The 23,804-nt window shown below is 45.2% G+C and overlaps 1 protein-coding gene across 2 annotated transcripts in view; it reads right to left on the reverse strand.

Annotated features, from left to right (window-relative positions):
• ANK3 (ankyrin 3) overlaps window positions 1–23,804 on the reverse strand; it is a 182,533-nt gene that overhangs the window by 12,837 nt on the left and 145,892 nt on the right. Inside the window, exons 32-40 of one of the 2 annotated variants that reach the window (XM_063307756.1) lie at window positions 22,806–23,034; window positions 21,513–21,638; window positions 20,442–20,564; window positions 19,870–19,896; window positions 16,425–16,506; window positions 6,823–13,206; window positions 4,776–4,850; window positions 3,432–3,563; window positions 1,388–1,531 (exon numbers count right to left, since the gene is read on the reverse strand). In XM_063307756.1, coding sequence (XP_063163826.1) covers window positions 1,388–1,531; window positions 3,432–3,563; window positions 4,776–4,850; window positions 6,823–13,206; window positions 16,425–16,506; window positions 19,870–19,896; window positions 20,442–20,564; window positions 21,513–21,638; window positions 22,806–23,034 — 7,322 coding nt within the window. The remainder of the gene's footprint in view (window positions 1–1,387; window positions 1,532–3,431; window positions 3,564–4,775; window positions 4,851–6,822; window positions 13,207–16,424; window positions 16,507–19,869; window positions 19,897–20,441; window positions 20,565–21,512; window positions 21,639–22,805; window positions 23,035–23,804) is intronic. The other variant, XM_063307757.1, reaches the window with a different exon arrangement.

Below are 23,804 nucleotides of genomic sequence, written 5' to 3' on the forward strand. Positions count from 1 at the left end.
AGGATTGCTTGGTGATCTTGGAGACATGGGTACAATCAGAGACACTGATCAAATAAAGAAAAGAAAAGGAGAATCATGAGCACAAAGCAGCCATTATTCTCTAGAACAGGAATGGCCAGAGGGGAGACCTGCCAGCCAGATTCTGCCCATACCAACTTCGGTCAAGATGAACTCCAAAACGTGGCTGGAACATTATTCTCCAACCATTAACGTACTTCTAGCTTGTGAAGTTCTGGAATGGCCAGAGATGGGTGTCACACATCCTTCTAAGAGGAGCAGTGAATGACCTCCTCATGTTCACCACAAGACTGCGCACTTGTTTCAAAACCTGACCATCTATTGCGGCACTATCTGCTTGTTGGAAAACACTTCCCAGGGCTCAGGACAACGGCCAGTGAACGGGGTCATTCCAGGAGCCTGACAACTGACCATGCCTGTCCTAGTGCTGAGTCTCAGCGTAGAAATGAAATGGCAAGTGAATGGTACAGCATATTCCCACATGTAAATATAAGGCTAACCAATTTGAGAAAATGGGAAAAAAGGGTTTCAGCGTTCAGATGTGGTATCTGGAAGCTACATGCATTAATGGTCAGTTGGTTTTCTGAATCCGCTGAGAGCACGTTAAGATGTAGTCTGGTCTTGGTGAGGACAAGGAACTTGAGAGATGCTTGGAGAAGAGGAAGGACAGAATGCAAAACAAGAGAAGCACATTCTTTTTATAGGAAAGATACTCATTTCATGATTAAATAGCACAAGCCACATTTCAAGAAGGAATTTCTTAAAATGTCCACAGAACTGTATTTCTGCATTGCAGTGATTCAGGGGCCAAGACTGCTGCTCAGAGATGGGTAATGTTTTATGCCTTGCACTGAGCCAGAAAATGCTCCCAGGAGGCAGCAAAACAGAACAGGTATTCTTGTACATATGCATATGCAAGTATACACATGCATACATGCTCATCTTGCATGTTCAGGTCAGCATAGTACAGTATTTCAGCAACATGTCAAAAGCCAGAAATAATTGCTATAACTTGTTCATGATTGCACCTCCATGTTAGAATGCAAAACATAGGTTAAAAATCTCAGGAAAACTTGGGCATGTTTGATTGGAATGTTTGAGTTTCATTGCCCACTTAGGGGAATTTTAGAAAGCAATCGAAAAGTTTGCAATCACACCTCAGTGGCTCATTGAAGTCATTGGCAACTCTGTTAATTCAAACAAGTTAACAGGGCCTCTGCTCATTCAGTCATACCCTAAGTTGTATCTTGGTAACTAAGTACACATTTGAGGTGAACAGAAAATCTCAAAGTCCCGTGTTGTTAGATTAAAGTATATTTTTGTTACTCACTTGGAAAAAAAATACATAAAATAAAACAAACTCAGTTACCATCAACAGAATCGTGGAAAACGTTATTTTCATCTGCAAAACTTCTGGTGCCTGATATGTTTCCATAATCAAATATTGGTCCTTCCAACAAAGTTACAATGTCAATCCGATTGATTTTTGTCAATACAGAAGTTAAGGCATCAGCTGTGGGAGAAAGGACAAAATACATTAAAATTCTTGTGTGTAACTTACAACTGTTTGGGAACATGACCTGCGGTTTCATCGATCACATAGGAAGTTTAGAGGTCTATAAACCAAAGAGAAGGCATCAATTGCAGATGAAGGACATGCATTTTATATCAGATAGGGGACCACGTGAGTTGCAGTGCCCTGAAGATTGTGAATGGGTTGTTTACCAAAACCTGCCATGTCTTTTAATCAGTGAATGCACATCGCTGCATAAATCAAACACTCCTAACAGCATGTAATGGCAACTTATACTCTACAACTCTGTGTCTCCCTGAGATAATATACATGCATGGTGATTAGATGATGAGGCAAATGGATAAAGGATACTTGGCAGCTACCCACAGCTACAGGAAAAGTTCAGAAAAAGCTTTTTCGTTTGATGGTAGAACGTATGCTTCCCATACAGGAGGAGGAAGGCTGCACCCTAAGATCAGGGAGACCAACTAAAGCTCTTATTTAGTATGGAGCATCTTTCTAGGAAGATAATTTCTTCCTACAACTCCAACCATAGGTTGGAATTTAAAAACTTTTACTGGGGACAGCTTTTATTATCTGGATTAGTCCATATTTCAAAAGAATGTCCCCTCTAACTGAATAACAAATCCAAGAATCTTTGGGAAAAGGAATGCCTTGTCAATAGAGACGGTTGATAATTGATTGCTAATAACTGTTATCAAGAAACTACAGAGGCCAAGTGGGAAGATATGCTGCATTTTACATCACCAACACAATACCAGAGAGGCAGTTTGGTGTAGTGGTTAAGGCAACAGGCCAGAAACCAGGAGATTATGAGTTCTAGTCCTGCCTTAGGCACAAAGCCAGTCACTCTCTCTCAGCCCTAGGAAGAAGGCAATGGCAAACCACTTCCAAAATCTTGCCAAGAAAACTGCAGGGACTTGTCCAGGCAGCCACCAGGGGTCAACACTGACTCAAAAACACACAAACCCACAATACCACAACTTGCTGACAAGAACAGGGGAGAGAGATGGGTTGGAAGATGACCGTAGGGTAAGACATTCTGTGTAAACACAGGTACTGCTGTTATTTCATAAATACTAAAAGAAAGGACTGCAGATATACTATCGCCGTTTCCTGTTTGTGATCTCATTATGAGGTTTATGTAAAATTAGCAAGAATAGTAGGGTGTTGTTGTTTTGATTTGCTTTGTACTGTTGAAAATAATTCAATAGCCTAGTTTGATTATTCTGGACCTAACAATTCACTGCTGAATGCATGCAGCGATTTAATTGGAGAGTGTATCATTAAGGTTATAGAATAACATAATGTAAACAATATTCTGTTTGGGGCTTATGGGAGCCTACTGCATTTGTATAGAAAAGGAATGAGTAAACTGTGTTATTAGAGATGCAGTGGGAATAACGCTTTCTTAAAACATATGTTTTTGCAATGCCCTACAGTTACCACAGTGTGAAGGAAGTAATTACATGTACTGTACCATATTAATATGACTCTGAGACAGGGTTTAATATTTCTGGTCATCCATACAGTATGCTTTTGAACCATATAGACCTATTATATGGAAATACAATAGCTGGACAACAGGAAATATTCTCTGCACCCTTCTTATTTATTATTCAATGTATAGGGCAGCCAATAAATTAATAAAGGCATTTAAAAATAATACTAATAAAATAAAAAGGTTTGAAGAAACCTTGGAGATCATCTAATGCAGACATCCATCAGCAGTGACAACTGGCAATCACTCTGTCCACCGAGCATTGGATCTGTGATGGTTCATTCACACCTACCACTGAGCCTGTCAGCTATCAAGTAACTGCACTATTTTTATATGAACTTCAGGATGTACACGCTTCTACACAAACCTTAAACTTACTTGTAGCATTTTTTCCATCTCTGGTAACCCATTTCTTTAACAACATGAAGCTCTGAGCAATTAAAGAATTTGGGTTTTCCACTCGAATCTGATTGATTTCATCAACAGAAAAATTCAGCTCTCTTGCCAGTTCTACAGTGTGAGAAAGAGGGAAGAGAATTAATTACTTATTTTTTATTTGAACTGTCCATTTAAAAATCAAATGCATTTCTGACATCGAAAGATACAACCAGACTTTTTTCAGAATGTTCAGCCTAAGTTTCCCAACAGGCCTCAAAGGTCAAAGGATGTAGACAGAGAAGAATGAGAGCCACTCTCTGGAATGGTCTTGAGTTGCAGACTCACTGCTTGCAAGGAGAGAGGGCAAGAAAGTTATGGGTCTTCCCTCCATTCTAGGTTCTTTTGATTTTGTTAGGCTTAGTCTGGACTGAAATAACATTCCAGGCAGGGAGGCAGCCCTTGACAACCTCAAAACATACAACTTTGTGGCTTGGGTTCCAAGTCTCCAAATCCAATTCCAAGGCCAGAACCTCAGGGTTCTCCTGCCATCACCAATCCTGCCCCTCTTTCTCCAAGCACTGCTCTGGAGGACCAGGCTTGGAAGAGCATCTGCTGTGGCCAGAATGAGGGGGAAATGATTCAAGTCACGTGGGATTAACAAATACAATGGTCAACCCTCCCCCTTTCATATCGGAGATACACACCCAACTGGTGGGTCCCCAACATCCGGCAGGAAGCAACAAATAAGAATCTGGCTTCGTGGCTTGCCTGGCTGTTGTAGTGACCCGCTACGCAGGCGGCTCCGGAGCAAGGGAGCAGTCGCTGGTGCCATACAGGAATACTTCATGTAATACAAACAGGGTCCCGGCTGTGGCCACCCCTAGCTGGCCTAGGCTGGTCTCAACCTGGGTAGTACATGGATGGGCGCCTCCCAGGGAATCCCAGGGCTGTAGGCAGGACTGGGATGTCAAAACATCACCTGGGAAAAGGTAAAAGCAAACCTCTCCGATACCGCTGCCCCAGAAGTGACATGGATGCATCAATGGAAGCATCAGCTCAATTGGACAGACTTTAAGACCAATAATGGTATTGAAGGATGTTTTTCTTCAGCTTTTCTTCCCAATTCTATTATCTGAAGATACTGTAATCTCCAAGGACCTCACCCTTTTCCATTTTTTTAAATCTCTCCAGCTGAAGGGCAGAGCAGGATTGACCTGTGAGGAATAAGCTTGTCCTGTGCCCCTCCAACGTATGGACACACACACACATCCGAGGAGGCAGAAGAAGGTGGGCCTAACGGGGGGTTGCTAGTTTCTAGGGCATCATCATATTACAAACTCTTACCTGTCCAGCTAAGTCCCAGGTGATCAGCCACAATCGCCATCCTTATATCTGTCCGTTCGCATGGGCTCTGTGGACCTGTGATTTACAATTCTTCTATTAAAAGGGTAACATGAAAGGGTGCTTAGTGCTGACTAATGTAAGTGTAACACGCTGTGCTATTCTAACAGGTGCTTTTGGCCCAATTACTACAAGGATGGAATGCCCTGTTTTGTTTTGTTTTGTTTTGAATATGCAAATTCACAGATCTGAAACCTGCCCCTTTCGAAGGCTAGTGTTCATCTACATGATGCAAATTGTGTAAATGGAACCAGACATGCCAACAGTCTATCTACTAAGTTGTCCCAAATGACTTCAGTCCTGGTGGAGGGAACAAAAATAGCCCACCAGGAGCTAAAGAACAACAACAGTTCTTTCGACCAAAGGCCAGTTTTGCTGCCACAGAGCAAAACCTCCTGCAGCCTGAGGGCTTGCGTGGAAGTCTTCGGCATGCATCCCTAGCTATCTACCGACAGGCTTCACACACGGGAAGGAAGAAGAGCGTAAGAGACAAACACAGAGATGACGATGACAGAATGAGAGCTAGAGGAAGTCACTTCACAGGCAACCACAACAGGTCATGCACTAGGATCAGCAAGTTGGAAGAGTTACAAACTAGGCTCGGTCTCCGCGAGGTGAGCCCCAAGGGCCCCAGAAACCTGACTCCCTCCATTCTCACCAGTCCTCCTCTTACTCCTCCTCCTCCTCCTCCTCTCACTGTTGGGCTTTTCAATCTTTGATTTTAAAGGCGCTGCCTCTGTTCTCATAGCTCTAGCGGGCTTCGCTGTAACGGAAGGCTGGAAAACTTGAGTGGCTTCGGACAGGGAGGTGCTTCTTGATGTGCTATCTTCTTCCTCCTCCTCCTCCTCCTCCTCAGACACTTCTGGTGGCGTTTTTTTCTGTTCGTCAGATAGTCGGTCGACAAGCTTTAAAGCCTCGCCGCTAATCCCCTCAAAATATTCAACAGAACGTTTACGTACCTCCCTGAGCTGACTTTGCTTGGCTTTAACGGCGGTGGTCGCTGTGGCTGCTGCGGCTGCTGCGGCTGCTGCTGCGGTGGGAGACCTTACCTTTAACGGTAACTGAGAAGGAAGAGCTCTGGCTGTGCCTCTTTCTGTCTGCCCTGGGCTCTGAGCTGCCGGCACCTCCCTAGCTACGGCCAAGTCACGCCTCCGCGTGCTTCTCACGGGGATCTGAGACCTGCCCTCTACAGGGGGAGAAGAGCTGCCCGGTCTTCTTGGGTCAACGCTACTCGCCTGCCTGACCCGGCTGCCCCCGCCGGTCTGGCCAGGGCTGCGCTGCACAGCTCCTCTGGCCTTTACAGGGAGCCGGGACCGAGCTCTGTTCCCGGCTGGCTCAGAGGACGCCTGCCGCTCCCTGGGCGTTTTCTGCTCAGGGTGTCCTTGGGTGGCACCGGGGCCGTTTCCTGGAGGGTCTGCCATTGGATTGCCTTTCTGGGTGGGACACTTGGACTCGAAAGGTTTGTTTAGCACTACGGTACAAGGAAGGTGATTGGTAGGCATGGAGCATGGGTCCAAATTGTTGTTGTTATTAAAATTATCTTTCTGAAAATCATGCTTTTCTGCTTCCCTACTGCTCGACTGGTTAAGCCCAGCAGGGCTTGTGACCTCCTCTACCGCTTCGCAGCCCAACCCCTGAATCCCTGGAGTCATTGCCTCTAGCTCATCTGCCATTTCCCCAGAGACGTCTTTCTTCAGCGTCATGGTGGAAGCCGAAATCCCCATTTTAATGGGCGTGCGCAATTTGGGATCGACTTTAGAAGCGTGAACCGCAACAGAGGATCTCTCCAGCGAGCTACAGCCAGGCGTTGTTTCCGTGCCATCTCCACTGGCCTGGAGGACAGGCTTAGCTTCAGCTGTTGAAGTCTCTACGTCTCTCTCTATGGTTTTCTCTACTGTTTTGTCCCCTGACTGTGGCTGTGTGATGGCAGTGACTTTATTTTTATCCCCTTCCCCCTTGGCCCCTGACTTCCCTTCAGAAGTATGCTCACCAATCTGAAAAAATTGGAGTCTTTCTTCAACAAAATCCCTCTTGCTCATGTCAATTGCGCCACTGCGAGTCATCTCAAACATCTTCCCTTCATGAAACGGGAAGGGGTTTGGCTCACTAGTTGGAGTGCTTTCATCCGTTGGCGTCCTGGCAGGCGTCGTGTCCGGGGTCGTCGCAGGAGATCGGTCTTCCACGGCAAGGCCAAAGGGCTTGGTGTCGTCGTCCCGGGTCTTGGACTCGAAGACTTCATCATCTCCGCGGCTACTGGACCAAGGGTCAAAATCCAGGCTCTTGGTTGCTATGGTTTTAAATGGGGTGGCAAACTCTTCATCTACTTTGTAACTGAAATACGTATCAGGAAACACGGTCCTGTCAGGGTGTCGGCCTTCCAAGGTGAAAAACTGGGCCCCCGACTTTTGTTCGCCTTTATCAGCACTTTTCTCAGCTGCTGGACATTTTGATAAGGGCTTCCTTTCTTCGGTGCCAAGTTTTTCCTCCTCCTCGATAATTTCCAGCTTACTTTGGCTAAAACTCCGATCAGTTTGTTTCAAGATGCCTTCCGTAACCCACAGATCTTTTTTAGCTTCTACTGCTGGACACGCGTGCTTAGAATCGCTCTCGGCCAACCCATCATCCTCATCTTGCAGATCATACCCATCGAGAGAGTCGATTTCAGTGGCATCTGTGTCGTGGGAGAATTCCGCCGTGGTCGCTATCGAGCACTCGGTGACCGACTGGTCGTTGTTCCCATTTGGCGCGACTTCGTTCTGGGGTGGGTCGAGGCCCGAGTCAAATTCATTAGGCTCTCTGATCTCCTTCATTCCAGGCGCCTTGTGCATGGAGGTGCCCTTCTGGTCATCTTCAGTATCGCTCAATTTAAATGTGTATCTCTTAATCGGAGCGGGCTGATACAAGGACTCGTCATCGCTGGAGCTGCTTAGGTCTTCTGCTGGTGGCACAGGAGAAGGAGGCTGAACTCGGATGACGGGTTCTGCCAGCTGGCGTTTCTCAAGCTCATCCTGCAGATCGACCTCGGTCATCTCCATGTCGCTCTCAGAGGAGGGGCGCTGCTTTTCCGGCTCCGGCTGATCTGCATCCAGTGGAGGAGGTGGTGGGAATTCGATGTAGGCCACCCTGTTTCCCTTCGGCCTGTGGTTAGTTTCTCTGTCCAGGTTATGGGGCAGCCCTTGTTCCGGCCGGGGTGAATCGGTGGAGGCCTGCTTCACAGAGGCAGACCTGGCTTCAGCCTCCTCCTCCGACTCCTCTGACACCTCGGGGATTGGGCTTGGTTTGCCGGGTATATAAGCGATGAGCGAATCGGGCGTCTTGGAGGTAAACTCGTAGCTCACCTCCTCTGAGCTGGGCGTCTCTGGGGTTAAGGGGCTCTTCCCAGAACTGTCCATAAAGGACACCTGCTCCAAGGTGTCGTCCTCCGGACTCCCTTGTGGGGAAGGAAGCTGCTTCTGCTGCCTAGCGGTGTAAAATGCCCCCCGTGTCTCTTGCACTGTCTTACTTTCCTGACTCACAATTTTCTTCACGGTCCCTTGCTGCACCTCACTCTCATACTGCCTCCCTACCTGAACAAAACTGACATAGACAGGCAATGTTTTTATCTCCTTTGCTCCCTCCTCTCCTGCTAAAGGGGACGGTTTCACCAGGTCAAAATGCTTTGAGGGAGACGGTCTTCCTGGGCTAGCTTCTAAGGGATCAGGCGATCTGCTGGGAGAGGATTCTGCCTCCTCCTTAGGAGGACTCAGTTTGAAGCAGCCGAGTTGCCTGAGGCTGGCCGGACTGTTCCCTGCACCCTTGCTTCTCTCACGCTCTGCGGCGCCCAGCTGTCCCTCCCCCTTTTCCCTGTCCCTTCTGATGTGGGGCACTCTGGTTGAGAGTTCACATCCTGCGGTTTGGGGCTGTTCCTCAAGAACGCCACCTGTCAATGTCCCTCTCTCTTCTGAAGCCCTCTCTGGAATGTGGGGAGCAGCCAGGGGCAACTTTTTCTCTGACATCCTGTCCCTGACTTCGCTGGGGTATTCCCCTCCTCTGACCAGGTGTTCCCTATAAAGCACCTTTTTGGAGGGAGACTTTACAGCCAGTTCCTTCACCTCCTTAGAACCTGATCCATCTGCAGACACTTTCTGCTCGTATTCCGTCACCGTAATCAGCTCACCAGATCTGGCCATCTCTTTAGCCTCAAGAGGGTCCACCTGACTTTCCTTGACTACATCCTGAACAAGGACGTGGGAAAGCTTCTCTTTCTGTGCCTGATGGGGGGAGGTCCCAGGGCTTTCCCACGTCCTGTAGATCTTCTTGTCCCAATGCCCCTTGGCTGGGGCAGGTGCTGCACTGGCACTGTGGGCCAGGCACTTCACCTTCTGCTCTGCAAAAGCAGGTGCTTGGTACTTGTTTGGTACTTCGTCCTTGGCTCTTGGTACCTTTGCAGGAGAGGCCTCTTCAGAAACCCTGCCTTTGCCCTTGGGGCCCTCTTGTAAGGAGCCAGCAGGGGTTTCCTTCTGGAACGCTAAATTCCCATCCATGCCATCTACCTCTTTTGCCTGTTTCTCTCGGGAGTAAAACTGATAGACTGGGAGCTTGCTGTCCTGCAGCCTTTTCACTGGGATTTTAGATGGCACATCCAGCCTTTTCTCCTCTTGAAGCATCTCCTTGTTTCTGGAGCCCAGGCTCTGTTCAAATTTCAGCCTAATGGAGCTGAGCTTGGATTGCCTCAGCTGGAACCCTGTTGGCAAAGCCTCTGGGATTTTGCTCTTCTGAGCCACTCCCTTGGGTTCCTTTGAGTCCTCGCCTGGCTGAGAGAGAACCTGCCTCTCTGGGCTGCTGGGCAAACTGGCTGCCTTCCTCTCTTCTGTTTTTGGCCAGCGCCTCCCATCCTGGGCATAGCCGCCACCTCTTCCTCCTGTCCAGTCACTTTGTGACTCAGAATCAGTCACCTTCTCTGGACTGCTGCTGGCCGAACTAAGGCCAACACCAGCCTCCCTCCCGTTTCTCTTCTGCTTTTTCTCTGGAGATTGCAGCTCATCATTCAGTTTCTCTGTTTTGTCCCGGAAGAACTGCGATACTTCAGTCAACTTTTCTTCAGCCTCCTTAACTGTCCTGTCCACCCTGTCTTCATACATCAACTTTTCTCTACCTCTGTCTAATCTGTTCTCTGCAAAGCGCATCCACATGGCATGCTTTGGGCTACTAACATCTCCGGAATAATGCAACACTGTCACTTTATCATAAGGATCATCTTTTGACACTTTACCCACACCATTTTCTGATATCTCCTTAGAGATTTTGGTGAGGAGGTCTTGGGGGGGTGCTGTGGCTACTTTCTCTCTGCATCGTTTATCAGGTCCCTGCAAGTCTGAGCTAAGGGGGGGGACATGGTCAGTAACTGACTCCTCGGTATCAGAGTAAGACACATCTAGCTTTTCTGAGAGAAGCATTTTCTCGGCAAACCTGTACGATTCCCCTCTTAGTTCTGACAACTCATCATCATGGTACTCTACTGAATGTTGACTCAAGAGCTTCAGGGTTTTGTACGAGTCATCAGACATAAGTTGGGCAGAACTAGGGCGACTGTCTTCTTCCTGGGAGACGGGAGTATTTACTCTAGAAGATTCCACGTAAGAAGGAAGCGACTCTTCAGCTGTAAGTTCTTCTTCTTCTTGCTGACCTTGTTCACCTGAACAAGGAAGGGCGTCCTGCTTTTCCAAATCACCTTGAGGCAAGTCTTTCTGATATACATACATTTCTTTCTCGGGATGCTTTTTTGTCTCTCTAATAATGACTTCAGTAGGTTCAGCCTGATTACCTTTTTCGATATGGACCTCTATTATACGCTCCAGTTTGGGTTTCATTTTGCTGTCCTTCTCTGTAGGCTGGGGTGAGATTTCAGTGGGTTTGCTAGCATCTGGTGTAACTGAAGACTTATGTTCAAACAGACCTGCCAACTCCTTGGAAGGGTCTCGTCCTGACTGAAACGCTTTCATGATGTCGTGAACTGACATGGTTTCCTCCAGTCTTTCTGAAGAGCTCTCGGTGCAGGGAGGTTTGTGGTAGACCATCCTGGTGGTGGTCGTTATGTGGGTTTCTTCTTTCACACGGACCCCTTTACCCAGGGCGCACTTGTGGTCCTCATCTTCGCTGCTGGCCTTCCCTTGGAACGCGTTCACCTTCTCCTTGATGGATCCCGCGTTGGGCCGGGGCTGCAGCTCCGTGAAAGTGCCCCCCACCTGGGGGGACGGTGGCTCTTCCGCAGGGGGCTCAGAACCCTCTCCCGAGGAAGGTTCATAGCTGCGGATAACGTGGACCACCTCTGTCCTCGTCTCCGTGATGACGGGAGGGATGGGGACGTCGTGGAAAAGGGGCTTTGGCCCTGTGCTTTCCGCACTCTGTGGGGCCGAAGGGGTCTTCTCGCTCCTCGTCTCGAAGCCACTGTCAGATAAAGGACTTTTGTCTTGGTCGTGCTGGGAAAAGTCATCTGGAGACTCCAAAATGGTATCGGTTCCAAAAAGGGAATCTGCAAGTTTGCACAATTCCTTTTCAGAAGTAGAAGGCCTCACAGAGGCTGGAGGCATCTTAAGTTTATGTTCTTGTAGTGCCATGGCTGGCTTCAAAACCCTTTTTTGCCTCTCTTCACTTTCCCTTCTCCCGTCCTCAAACTTGTACTTCAGACTTGCCAGTGAACTACTGCCAATGTCATTCGTTAAGTAATCAATCACTTTGGTCAAGTTGTAATCCTTTTCAGATACCGCCTTTGCTTTGATTTGCACCTTTTCCGGGATCGATAAAGGAGGGATGATCATGCCTTGCCGTCTTGCTTCATCAATCTCACCTGCACTGAACTCTACCCATTCTTCCTCAGAGGAGCGTCCTTTATCGTTCTGGGACAGTTTGACTGACGCTTTAGTTTCTACACAGACATCTTTTTTCAGTATCTCGCTAACTTTTACTAAGTCCTCTTTCACTTTCTCAACAATTTTAAAAGGTTCTTCATCATCTATTCTACCCTCTTTGGCGAGTTCTGGCTGGAACGCCTTCTCCTCCATTACATCTGTCTGCAATATGGCTGTCATTCTCATTAGGTCCTCTTTCATCTCGGCCACATCTTTTAGTATCTCCTGACTAGAAGATAAAGAAGATGGCGTGGACAACTTAAGAGCAGAGGGTGCTAAAAACAAAGATGATTTGGCAGGAGATGAGGTTCGGCTAAAGGGAGGTGGGGGGCATGTCTCTCTAGTCAATGTTTTAAGAGGCGAGAGCAAGGCAGCTGCTGACTTGACCAGGGAAGGTGTCTCAGGGAGCTTCTTTAGTGCTGGTTCAGACAAAACATTGACTACAGAATATACTGGCACCGTGATGGTTGACGAGGTGACTGACGAGGTAGTTGCCGAGACTGACCCAAGAGGCGTACAGAGGACCCCTGCGGAAGGCGCTCTTATTGACTGAAAGGCGGATGGAGCCGAAGACACGTGCGACCTGAGGGGAGAAAATGGCTTTGCAGGAGTCACAGGCAACATTTTCTCCACTGTGTCAGCGGCTGCTTTGACAGCACAGCTTGCTGAACCGGCTGTGGCCACCATCTTGTCTTGAAACGCAGCGGTGGCCTTGGAGCCACCGATTACGCTGACAGGGGAGGGGTATTTCAAAGGCGAGACGGAGCCGTTCACCAGGGCTGCCTCTGCGTGTCCAGCCGTGTGTTTCACAGGGGATGGGAGGGATGAAGCCATCGTGACTTTAGAGGGTGAAACGGCATCAACTGCCAATTTAACAGGAGACACCACCGACTTTAAGGGTGAAGGTAAAAGAGGAGATGCTGATGTGATGATGGACTTAAATGGCAGGCTTGAAGAATACACGTTAAGGTTAGATTTGGGAGAGGCTGGCGGCGTCATGGTAATGGATGACCTCTCTAAGAGAGACCCAGCTGTCGTCACAGGAGATGTCCGAGCAGGGGACCCAGAAGCCGACACCAGCCCCTTTGAGCTAGCGGCGTCCGTTACGGCAGCGGCTCTGGCAAAGGAACCGGGAGAGACTTGGATATTATAGGGAGGCTGCGAGACCGCGGCTTTCATTGGCGAGGAGATGGTCCAAAATGACCTAATCGGAGAAGCTACGTCACTAACAGATTTAACTGAAGATGTAGTGGAGGCTCCTAACGCGGATTTGATTGGCGAAGCAGAGGAAACCGACCAGATTGACTTTAATGGGGAAGCTGTTGGAGTGTTAGAAGAAGAACTTGACAGGGAGGTGAAGCCAGATTTGCTTTGTCCCGGCACAGACGCAGGCGCCGCTGCCCAGGACTGAAACGGTCTTGCGGACAAGAATGGCTTGTAGGAGTAGGTGGTGGGCAGGGATCTTGCAGCTGCAGCACTCCGTTCAACTGTTTCTTAAATCGTTAAACCAAAATAATATGTAGATATATAGATATAAAACGTAAAAATCAACAAAAATGGTTGAAAAACAGAGAGACCAGAGAAGAAAATTGGTCAGTAAACGTGGTAATATTACAAAAAAAAGCAAATACAATCGTTCGTGTGAATTAGAATGGGACAGGTAACGAGCAATGGCTAAACAGGAGGGGGAAAATAGGAATGAGCCACATAATAATGGATAATAAAAAATGTTTACAAAGAGGGAAGTGGAAAAGGCAACAGGAAATGAGAAACAGAGAAGCACAAGGCAAACGAGTCTGCAGACAATGAAGAAAACAGAAAATGCTAAAAAAAAAGTCCACTGTAAAAGTCCAAAGTAATAGCCACAACCAAAAATTCTTCTCTTACTTCCTATTGACTTTCTGATGTGCTGAATCTGAAGTTTTAAATCTTTCAGTTCCATTTGCCTGTTAATTTATATGTCTTTGCTACAAGCGAGGGTCATAATTTCCTCAGGACCGCCTGTTTTTATAGACGTTAACCGCTGAGTTCTTGTCGGGACTTGTGTGTGTGGCCCTGAGCAGCAGCTAAGCCTGCCTGAGGAACACTCAAGACTGCTTCATGCAGAACCCCCAATCCCCACAGAAGTGGCAGGCACCTGATGTGCGGACCGTGAAGCCAGGGGAATAAAGTCCAATCTCATGCACATTTCGTGAATGCTTCAGGCTCACAAAGCCAATAAGAGCAAGAGGCTTTCTGACTCAAAGGTTAAAACAACAAAGATGGAAAAAATCATCTGAATGTCGACTGATTCATGCGATACTCCTTTAACTGGGTAAAACTTAAATAAAGACCTTAACGTGAAATGACTTTAACAAGCATTTGTCATACAGAAAAAAAGAGAAATACAATTAAGGACAAAACATGAGCAAGCAAAGCAATCAAAACTTCTACTTTTATTCATGCATGATTTATCATGTCAAAACAAGCATGAGGAATAAAATGACATGTGCAGTGTGCTATGCAGAATACATCAATATTTAGAATTATTTCCACAGAAGGCATTTTAAAAGAAGAGTCCACTTTTTCTACAAGGCTGAATGTCTTGGTACCTTTTGAGGACAGTTTTCAAAGCAATGAATACAAAATTCATATTCCACTTCTAATAGCAAATGGTATTATTTGTGAAAATGGTTTTCCCAGCATCTCTGTTGCTGATTTGAGCATGCTAATTTAACCTGTTCCTGAGGACTGCTGGAATGATTAAAGTGTGTGACATACAAACTGTAAGAAAAACTTCCAAAGACAACTAAATTTATCCTTGAACGTTACTGACTGAAGCTGTCCATCCTAAGAGTAGCAACTCTAGGAATGACTTCGCTTGTACCACTGGCCTTCAACATTCCTGTTCCTAAGATACAAGTGACGAGCTTTCCACGTTCCATTCCATTCTGGCCCTGCCTGGCTCAGTGTGACTCTGGGAGGCATTGACATTGGGGTGTCAGATGGTGCCACATCTGTAGAAAGAGGCTCAGCTTCAGATTAGGAGATTCTTAGCTATGTTGGTGAGTTCCTCCACCAGCTTCTTCCCCTCCTTCAAGCACTGCCTGGCTGCACCGGAGACAATGCTCACCTTTTAATTTCCTGAAATGACCCTGCGTGTTGCCATGTTAAGGGCTCCCGGGAACTGGAGGAAATGCAGTGTGGTAGGTGACTTTCCAGTGCCAGCAGTTGGTGCTTTGTGCCTGTGATGCTGGTGTTTTTTAGGACAGTGGCTAGAATTTCCCAGTGCAGGAATGAAGAAAATGTAAACAGGCAATTGCTACCCACAGGTGGGAGTAGAAACAACAGCAACCACAAAACAGTTTACTGTGATATAGGGGAAAGTGTAAGAAGAGAGGGCACCAGATTTTAATCCGGGAGATATGAATTTGAGAATCAGCTGTAACCATCAGAGACTGCCAATGGTTGGCAATATCTAATGTTACCAAGTTATGCTGAGTCTCTGGAAAGCTTCAGAGAGTTGAACCTCTGCTGAGGGAAGCCATGATATGAGAGCTAATGAAAAAATATGACCACAGACCTGAAAGTTGCAGGTTGCTGCTGACTTTGCTCTTCTCTGCGAGAGCCGAAACCTTTAAGCCAACACTCCACTCACAACAGTAATTCTGCTTTTTCCTCAAGGGGCAACCATCTTGAAGAAAGTCACCACGGAATGCCTAGTTCACACATGCTTTGATGAAGGGGGAGGACCACCCCCTGAGCCCGATACCTGAAAGTTCTAATCAATTTACGACCGGCTGGATACTAAAATGATAAATATGGTAAGGCATAATCTCAGTGGAAGTGAAGTGACTTTCTCATATACTTTTGCTGAAGTTGCTTTCATAGTATTTCAAATAAACCTGGCCAAATTATTAAAGCAAGGAATTATTTTTAGGCAAACAGGAAGCTGGTGCTATCCTAGTAGGCTTGTACTAACAACATATACATACAAGAGTTATATTATATGCATATGTACATATACAAGGAGGAGTTGTTCATTGTATAATGAAATTTAATTTAAAATTATACATTATCAATTCACTGCACGGTTAATCTTACAGAAGTCCACAGGTTAGAATTTTTTGAGTAAGTCTGAAGATACATTGGCCCAACATATTAATGCAAAATCTGATTCCTATGTGGATGTCTGCCATTAACTATGAATAACATACCAGTAGCCAAAGGGAGATTTTTATTAGGACATTCATGCCATTCCAGAGCAGAAGTGCTCTAGGCCGTTGCTTTTTCTAAAATAAGCTTAATCTGAGAGCAGCTCAGTGTAACATGTAGCTTGGTTCCCAGCTGTAACACCACAGAGTGCTTCTTTGGATCTGACCTATTTTGTTTAGCTGTCGATAATGAGATATGACCACCTTGTCCCTGGAAAAGGAGATGGGACATCTCAGCTTCTTTTGCTATGTAAGCACAGAAAACCGATTCTTCACAAATGATTCATGTGGTCCACGGATATTTCAAAAGAAGATGGATGGTGTCCTTGTTTGAGTTTCTCAAGCTGTTTTGTGCCCAAAAGTTTCTCAAGCTGTTTTGTGCCATTGAATAATTGGAGGGCTTTGCCTACTCAGTCATGCCTCTTCAAATGACACCAAATGCAACATTTATAGAAAAAATGTCTCTTTTAATGGAATATTAGTTCACAATATTAGTACATTAGGAAACTCACTCATGCCAGGCTCAGTCAGATAGCTGTAGCGCTTACGTAGAGCCAGGGACACAAAGTTCTGTCTCCGGTCTGTTTTCTCCGTCTGTAAGAAAATATATTTCTTCTTGGTACTCTGAAGAGACAACACCATTGACAGCAGATGCCTGCCTTTCTTTTAATCTGTCTTATTATCCAAGCATTGTTCTAAGCAGCAGACAGGACAGGCAAAGGCCTGCTTCAAAAAAACAGGGAATGTTCTCACCACCCCATTCACCCTCACTCAAAAACGCTTCAGGGAAACCAACGGTTCATCAAGAAAGAATTCTTGTACCTAAGAATTGCTTAAAACCTACACTGTCTATCCATAGGCTACACAATCTGGTTTCATCTTTTCCTGGTCCTGCACTTTAGAACAACCAACGTCTCGTAAGATACATTGGTCGGGGGCCACAGAAAGGAACCCACTTCTCTCCTCCCCAGCTGATTTCCACTTAGGTGTGTTTTGATCCAGTTTCAAAGCTTCAGTTTTTCCCTAGTAAACAGGGTTTGCCATTTGCATTCTGTTTTTAAAGTTACAACTTTGCCTCACTGACTCAAATCTAAGGATGAATGAATGACTCGTGTCCTGTTTGATTCTTGAAAAAATCTGATTTCTTCAAGCACAAGACCATTCCATCTTTCCTTCTGCACATCTGTGAACATTTTAAAGCCCCCCCTCCCAACCAAATGGTGCGCATATGTGTATGTATGCTGGGGTTTTTTTAGCATGCACATTTTTGCAAGTCTTTAAAGTTTGCTTTAAGTACCCTGCAGGAAGTAGGAAAATGGAAGGATGATAAATTCACTTGACACAGAAGTTCAGTTTATGCAAATTCTATTGGGTTATCTTAAAGATTAATTTAACATGAAATAAATTTCACCTTGTTCTTATTCTATCATTCACATAACTGAGCACATACGGCCCCTCCGTTGTTTCCAGAGTGGATGGTCCCAGCTCCATTCTCCATATTAGGGGGCAAAATGAGAGGATGGACAGGCCTAACCAAGATTTGACCTGGTATATGCTGATTTGGGGCATATCCCCTGCCTCCTTCAGTCCCTCATCACAGAGAGCAGAATGAACCAAGGGCCCACTGGGCTGGCTCTGCTGTCTCAACGCCCTGAGTTCATGAGGTGTTTGATTCATGATGAAAACAGCGAGGAAGAAGCATGACCCCAAAGCCTACCATCCATAAATCCATTCCCAAACCACATAGACACAACTTCTGAAGACACCTTTATTTAGCAGAACCGTGCAAGTTATCTGCAAGACCACTTTGCAAAATGCCTTGATGTGAGTCAAGCATCCTTCCTCAGAGGCAGGCACATCTGGCAGAAGGTTTACTACAATGCTGTGGAAGGCTGTTCCATGAGTGGGTGACCATGTGCAGCTACAGTTTTGTCTGGGTAAGGACGTGGCCATGCAGGCGACCTGCGAAAGCCTCCGAAGCATCAGCATTGAGTCTCCTAATGGACGTGACTGCCTTTGAAGAGGGACACTTGGAAAAGCATCCTTTCCTACGCTTTGCCTGTGATTTGGTACATCCAAGAGCAAATGCAGCCCCCTTGACGAGCACCATACATTCCCTTAGCAAGGTTGAGCCTTCGAGATCGTATTACAGTGTCCCCTTACTTCATTACAAGGTCCCCTCTCTCTGCTGCACCGCACAGTGACATTACGGCCATAATGTCCGGCTACAGATGAGAGCACCCACAGACAAGGGTACGGTTAGACACTGAACATGAGGGCAGCTTTAACCAAGGCCAATCAAATCCTTCGGCCAAAATTACTTTGTCATGAAAGCACATAAATGACAAGATACACCTACTTTCAAGTGAGTACAGAAAGGACAAATAAAAGGCATGGAAGGGTTTTGTTTTTGTTTTCATATGCACAAAGGCAAGAATGAGGATTAGAAAGCAAGAAGCCTTTGCTGGCTGCTAACAGTTTATATCATACATTCCTGTATAAGTTCCATAATTTTATTTAGCAATAGTTATAGAAATGGCTGATCGGTTCAAAAAGAAAAAAAAAGAGGCAAAATAATGGGGGGGGGGTCTTAAAGAAAGTTTGCTTGAAACTGACGGAAACTACTGTAGCTTTTAGACAGCTGGGAGGATTACTGGAATGGTTGAACTTCCCAAGGTGTGACCCTCAAGATGCTGAAATTGGTGATTTAAGTCCTACCGGCTGTAATGGGAGCATAAAGCCCATGTTTAACTCTACTCAAGTTATTGGGATTTTTAACCCACTTGACTCTGGATGATTCATGCTTTGTTTGTTTTCACAGTATGTCCCCTGCTAAGCAAATATGAAACAGTTGGCACAACCACACATCTCACTGAGATGGCCCCCCCTCCTCCTGGCAGCTTGCCAACAGCTGGCAGCTTTGCCCCAGGAACCAGGGTCCTAACCAAGTATCCTCAATGGGGTCCTTTCCAGATGGGTTGTGACTACGATGTCAGGGCAGCTGATATTTCAGGTAATTGTAATCCCAATTTATGTGGAAGGCATCAGGCTTAGATATTTACAGCAGCATTCTGGTTAAAACACTGTAGATGATTTGAGAAATATATTTATGCATGTGTGTGTGTACCTGTACACATGTATAAAATATTTATAATATTCGTTGTAGAAAAGAGAAAGGGTTACATAAGTTGCATATGGAACGTCTGAAGAGGGAGCCAACTATCTGCCGGGTATTTTAAATGAATAAAATGGTTTTTTGTTCATGTGAAGAATAATGCAGTATTTTCCTGGGGGTGTCAGATGTTTAATGTGACACAGATTTAGCAAATCCGATTGTAGTTTTGTATGAGTTGATTTACATGCAAAGGTGGATTATTTGAGGTTCACGCATACCCTTCTCACTTCTGATTTGATTTAATGTTCTGTGATGTGCTTTTGTCCTGCTCAAGTCCAAATGAGCCCTTGCAAATAAAATGCACTCTCCACCATGTGAGCCTGGCTTCTGAAAGAATAGGATTTGGTTGGTCCTGGCTACCCATGTGGGCCTCTTAGCCAAGGGCAGACAGTGAGGACAGTGGAGCCCACTGACGGCACCCGAGGAAATGATTTTCCCTCCACAAACACTTGCGTAAAACATGGCACAATTTCTGCACGGGAATTCTGCAAGGGTTACTTCCCCCTTTCTTGGGCAAAGCTGTACTGTGAGATTGTGAAACAGTCCATCGGGGGCGGGGGGGGGAAGCTAAATGTGAAAACTGGGAAGAAGAGTGCCCATGTTGCTCTAAGCAGAGTGTGGCATTTCACTTGAAGTTTGCCATTTTTCTATTTCACAGTAAAGCATAAACATGCATATGGTTTGCGAATTTGGGGCAGAGAAACCTTACTGCAGGGTGAGAGGAATTTGAATATAAACTCTGATTTACAAAGAAAGTAAAATAAAAAAGATGTTTGTATTACCTCGTCATCTTGATCTGATTCTGTTTCCTTTGGGTCCCAAGATGAATTGCAGAGACAAGGAATATTATAATGGACAGCAGGGAAAAGAATATCAGGATATGAAAAAGGCCAAGTAAGGGAGCACAAAAATGCAAGCTAATTCATAACAGACAAAGCAAACCCAAATGTCAACATAAAATAGGTTAACAAACAAAACTCTACGCCAAGTGCAAATCAACACATGACATCACTAAAAGCAGAAAGTCTATGAGCTGTAAGCAGGAGCAGGACTGGCAAAGGAAGTTTCCCAGCTTTAAAAACAACAGGAACTACAGCAACTGGGAATTTTAAAATGCTTCCTGTTCACAGGGTGCAAAACACCCCAAGTCCAAAACTTTTGAGCTCACAATACCCCCATCCCATTTTGAACCTGAGCTGCATTCCACGCTCTGCTTTCTGCATACATGAAAACAGTTAAGACATAAAACAGGCTTAATCTGAGAGCAAGGCATTCATTCCTCTTTGTAGCATGTACTGACCATCACTTTACTACTAGTACTACCAAGCTGTCACACGGGTCTCCGGGGCAATACCTTTTTGTGTGCCGGCAGAGTGATATTCAAGTTGCAAACCGCCATCTGGGGCAGACCCTTGGTCGTCTTTGGCTCCTTCAGAAAGGACAGGCGACCACAAGGCTCTTGGCTGGTGTCTCTGATCTACAAATCAATAAGACGCCACGGGCCAGTTTGAAACGGAGAGACTCTCTTGGATTTCCACTGCATTTAGCTTGCCAATTTAGTGATTTAAACAGAAGAAGACCCCCCCCTTCCCAAGAATATTTCATGGGAATAGGACACTCGAAGACATGCTCTTGTGAATATGGCCTTCCCATTTATGCACCTACATGCACATATCACATATGCACCTTCCATGGGGTCATGCTCTTTTACTCCCATTATAGGTTGCCACTAACACAGGGCTGGCAAGAACAACCATGAGGTGCCTCTGTTGCCCAAGGAGCGGCTTCACAAAGCTGCAGGAGCTGGTCAAAGTTTGGAAGCATTTTTATTTACATCCCACTTTTCTTCATAAGAGGCTTACATGACTTCTGCCCTTTAAGAAATAAACACCCACCATAAGTCATATTCCGTGGAATCACCAATGACGACTATTTTACACCATCATTAATGGGCCAGGAATGCAAGATAAATACTCATCAGTCTGGGTGTACCAGAAAGAAAGCAAGATCTTAGTCATCTCCAAGATCTTACATCACTGTTTCAAGAGGCGACAATGAACGTTTGGAAAGCGTCTTTACAAAAGGGCAAGTCCTTCTGAACCCCACACCAACAAATCAGACTTTGTCTCAATGCAGGATGTACTCAGAGAGCAGCGGCTGGTCTTCTGCTGGAGGGCTAAAGGAGCTGCTAGAAAGCCCTTCAACCATCAGCAGGAAGCTCATTCCATGTCTTAATGGATTTATTGTTTCTGTCACCAGCCCACCTTCCCTAAGAGGTTCCAGTCAAGCGTGTGAAGGCACATTAACACGGATAGTGTACTTCCTTCAAAATATCCCAAACTAACTAACATGGCCTTTTAAAAGAACAATGCCTCCCGATCACACGAGTTTTGCTCCCTGATCTGGTGGCAGCAGTGGCTTTTACCTTGATAGAAAATGGCAGTCTATTTTCTTTGAAAGCATAAAAATTAAATACAAGCTGCTGCCCTCCTTTGGTTAAAGGGGCTAGATTCCCATAACAATCCACATAAATCGATTTTCCTTCCAAAACCTGTTGGATCAAAAAAACTTTGTTAATACCCAAAGCAATTAAGGCAAATAGGTTTCTAAAATGACACTGTATTTACCTGCCTTCATTCTTTTCACATCTAATTATTAAAGGAACCTATGGGCAATGTTGAACTGTCACACATCTTTACATTCCTCCACCTTTTGTGGCTCCAAGAAGGGGAAAATGTGTGCATTGTTTTCAGTAATGTCCAACCACACTTATTGGACTTGTAAACTTATGATCTTGGAGGCATCAGGAGCACTGTGTGGACAGAATTCATCCTGAACAGGACAAATGCTTGGGTTTCTCAGACCCCAGTACTGAGGATACCATGTTGAAATGGACAAATTAGCAGTAACATATTGCTTATTAGAAAACAAATGTCACTAATGTACAGCAACATATAGTTCTGTACTAGGGTTGAGCAAAATTAGGAGGAGGGCTTCAGTTTGACCAAACTGTTGTCAGAATACTCCAGTAAAGGAAATCTGTAAATGGGTCTGCAGAGCTTCCTTGATGTGATGCCCTGAATCCTGTGGATTCGAAGATTCAGCGGCTTTCCTGTTTCTTCTTGGCTTGTTGCAGACAGCAAACGATGTTGCCACCTCACATCCATATACAGAGAACGATGAAGGTCCTTTCCATGAGGGCCCCAATAGCCAACCATCTATGCTAGTCCTCCTGGCACCTCACAAAACCCAGTGATCCTAGGCAGGCACCACCCAGTGATGGCAAGTCCATGGTCACTCTTCAGTGCAATGCCAGCCTGGCACCTTGAAGGCTGATGGGCTCTCCTTTCTTATTTTGTCTTAAAAGAGGTGCAGTGAAAGATTTCAAAGACAGATTGCAATGAAATCCTTGAGGTTACCTGGCTCAGACTTGGGATGGTCTACCATCGTTAATAATTTCATCTAATTTTACCATAAATAAAGCAGCCAGAAGCATTTTGATGCTTTTCCCAAGACAGCCTATGGACAGACTTTTTAGTCCTAATTTGGCTTGAATCACAGATCTTAAATTGCACTCCCACCCTGTTTTGATCTACCTCTGACTCAAATCAAACCAAGGCTGATTTGCACAGGCCTCATCTCATATTTAATACTTTTTGAAAGCCTCATCTATGGTCTATGATTATCATGAAGACCTTTACCGTTAAACGATTAATACCTCAATATCTTTGCTTCTTGCAACTTCTTCAAAATTCTCTTGCTGCTCCAAAGTTTTATCAACTTTATCATCTGTCATACAGAAGCAACGCAAATTGGATTCCACAGCATCGTTAGTTTTGGCAAAAATGACAAACTTGGCCATGTATGGGACACATATCAATTCCCTGTACAGCTGTGTGGAAAACCCAACAGTTTCAAGAACTTGATGGCAATCTGCTAACCAAAATCTAGAGAGGGGAGAGAGAAAGAGATTAGATATAGATAGATGATAGATAGATATAGATGATAGACAGACAGACAGAGATCTATCATCTATATCTGATAGATAGATAGACAGACAGATATAGATAGATATAGATGACAGACAGACAGACAGAGATCTATCATCTATATCTGATAGATAGATATAGATATAGATGATAGACAGACAGACAGAGATCTATCATCTATGATAGATAGATAGATATAGATGATAGACAGACAGACAGACAGATCTATCATCTCTATCTATCTATCAGATATAGATGATAGACAGACAGACAGAGATCTATATCTGATAGACGGATAAATAGATAGATAGATAGATATAGATGATAGACAGACAGGCAGACAGAGATCTATCATCTATATCTGATAGATGATAGATAGATAGATAGATAGATAGATAGATAGATAGATATAGATATAGTTGATAGACAGACAGACAGATAGATAGATGAACAATTAGCTCATGTTCATACATCTAGCTCATAAGGACATGAACAAAACAAATATTCCACTGGAATACCAATCAAATCTAGCAGACTCTTCCTCCATAACTACCATCTGTTTAGAATGACATGTCCTGAGTATATACTAAGAACCCCAAAGCTTTTCTTAGAATTTTAATTCACTTTCAGATGCTCCCCCCCAAAATCGGATGTGTACAACCAGATGTGGTCACATTTCCTTTCTTTTTCTTATCTCATGCATTCACCTTCACCAGGCTGGGCCATGT

This window comes from Candoia aspera, chromosome 6 (genome assembly GCF_035149785.1).
Source record: "Candoia aspera isolate rCanAsp1 chromosome 6, rCanAsp1.hap2, whole genome shotgun sequence".
NCBI classification, from domain to species: Eukaryota; Metazoa; Chordata; class Lepidosauria; order Squamata; family Boidae; genus Candoia; species Candoia aspera.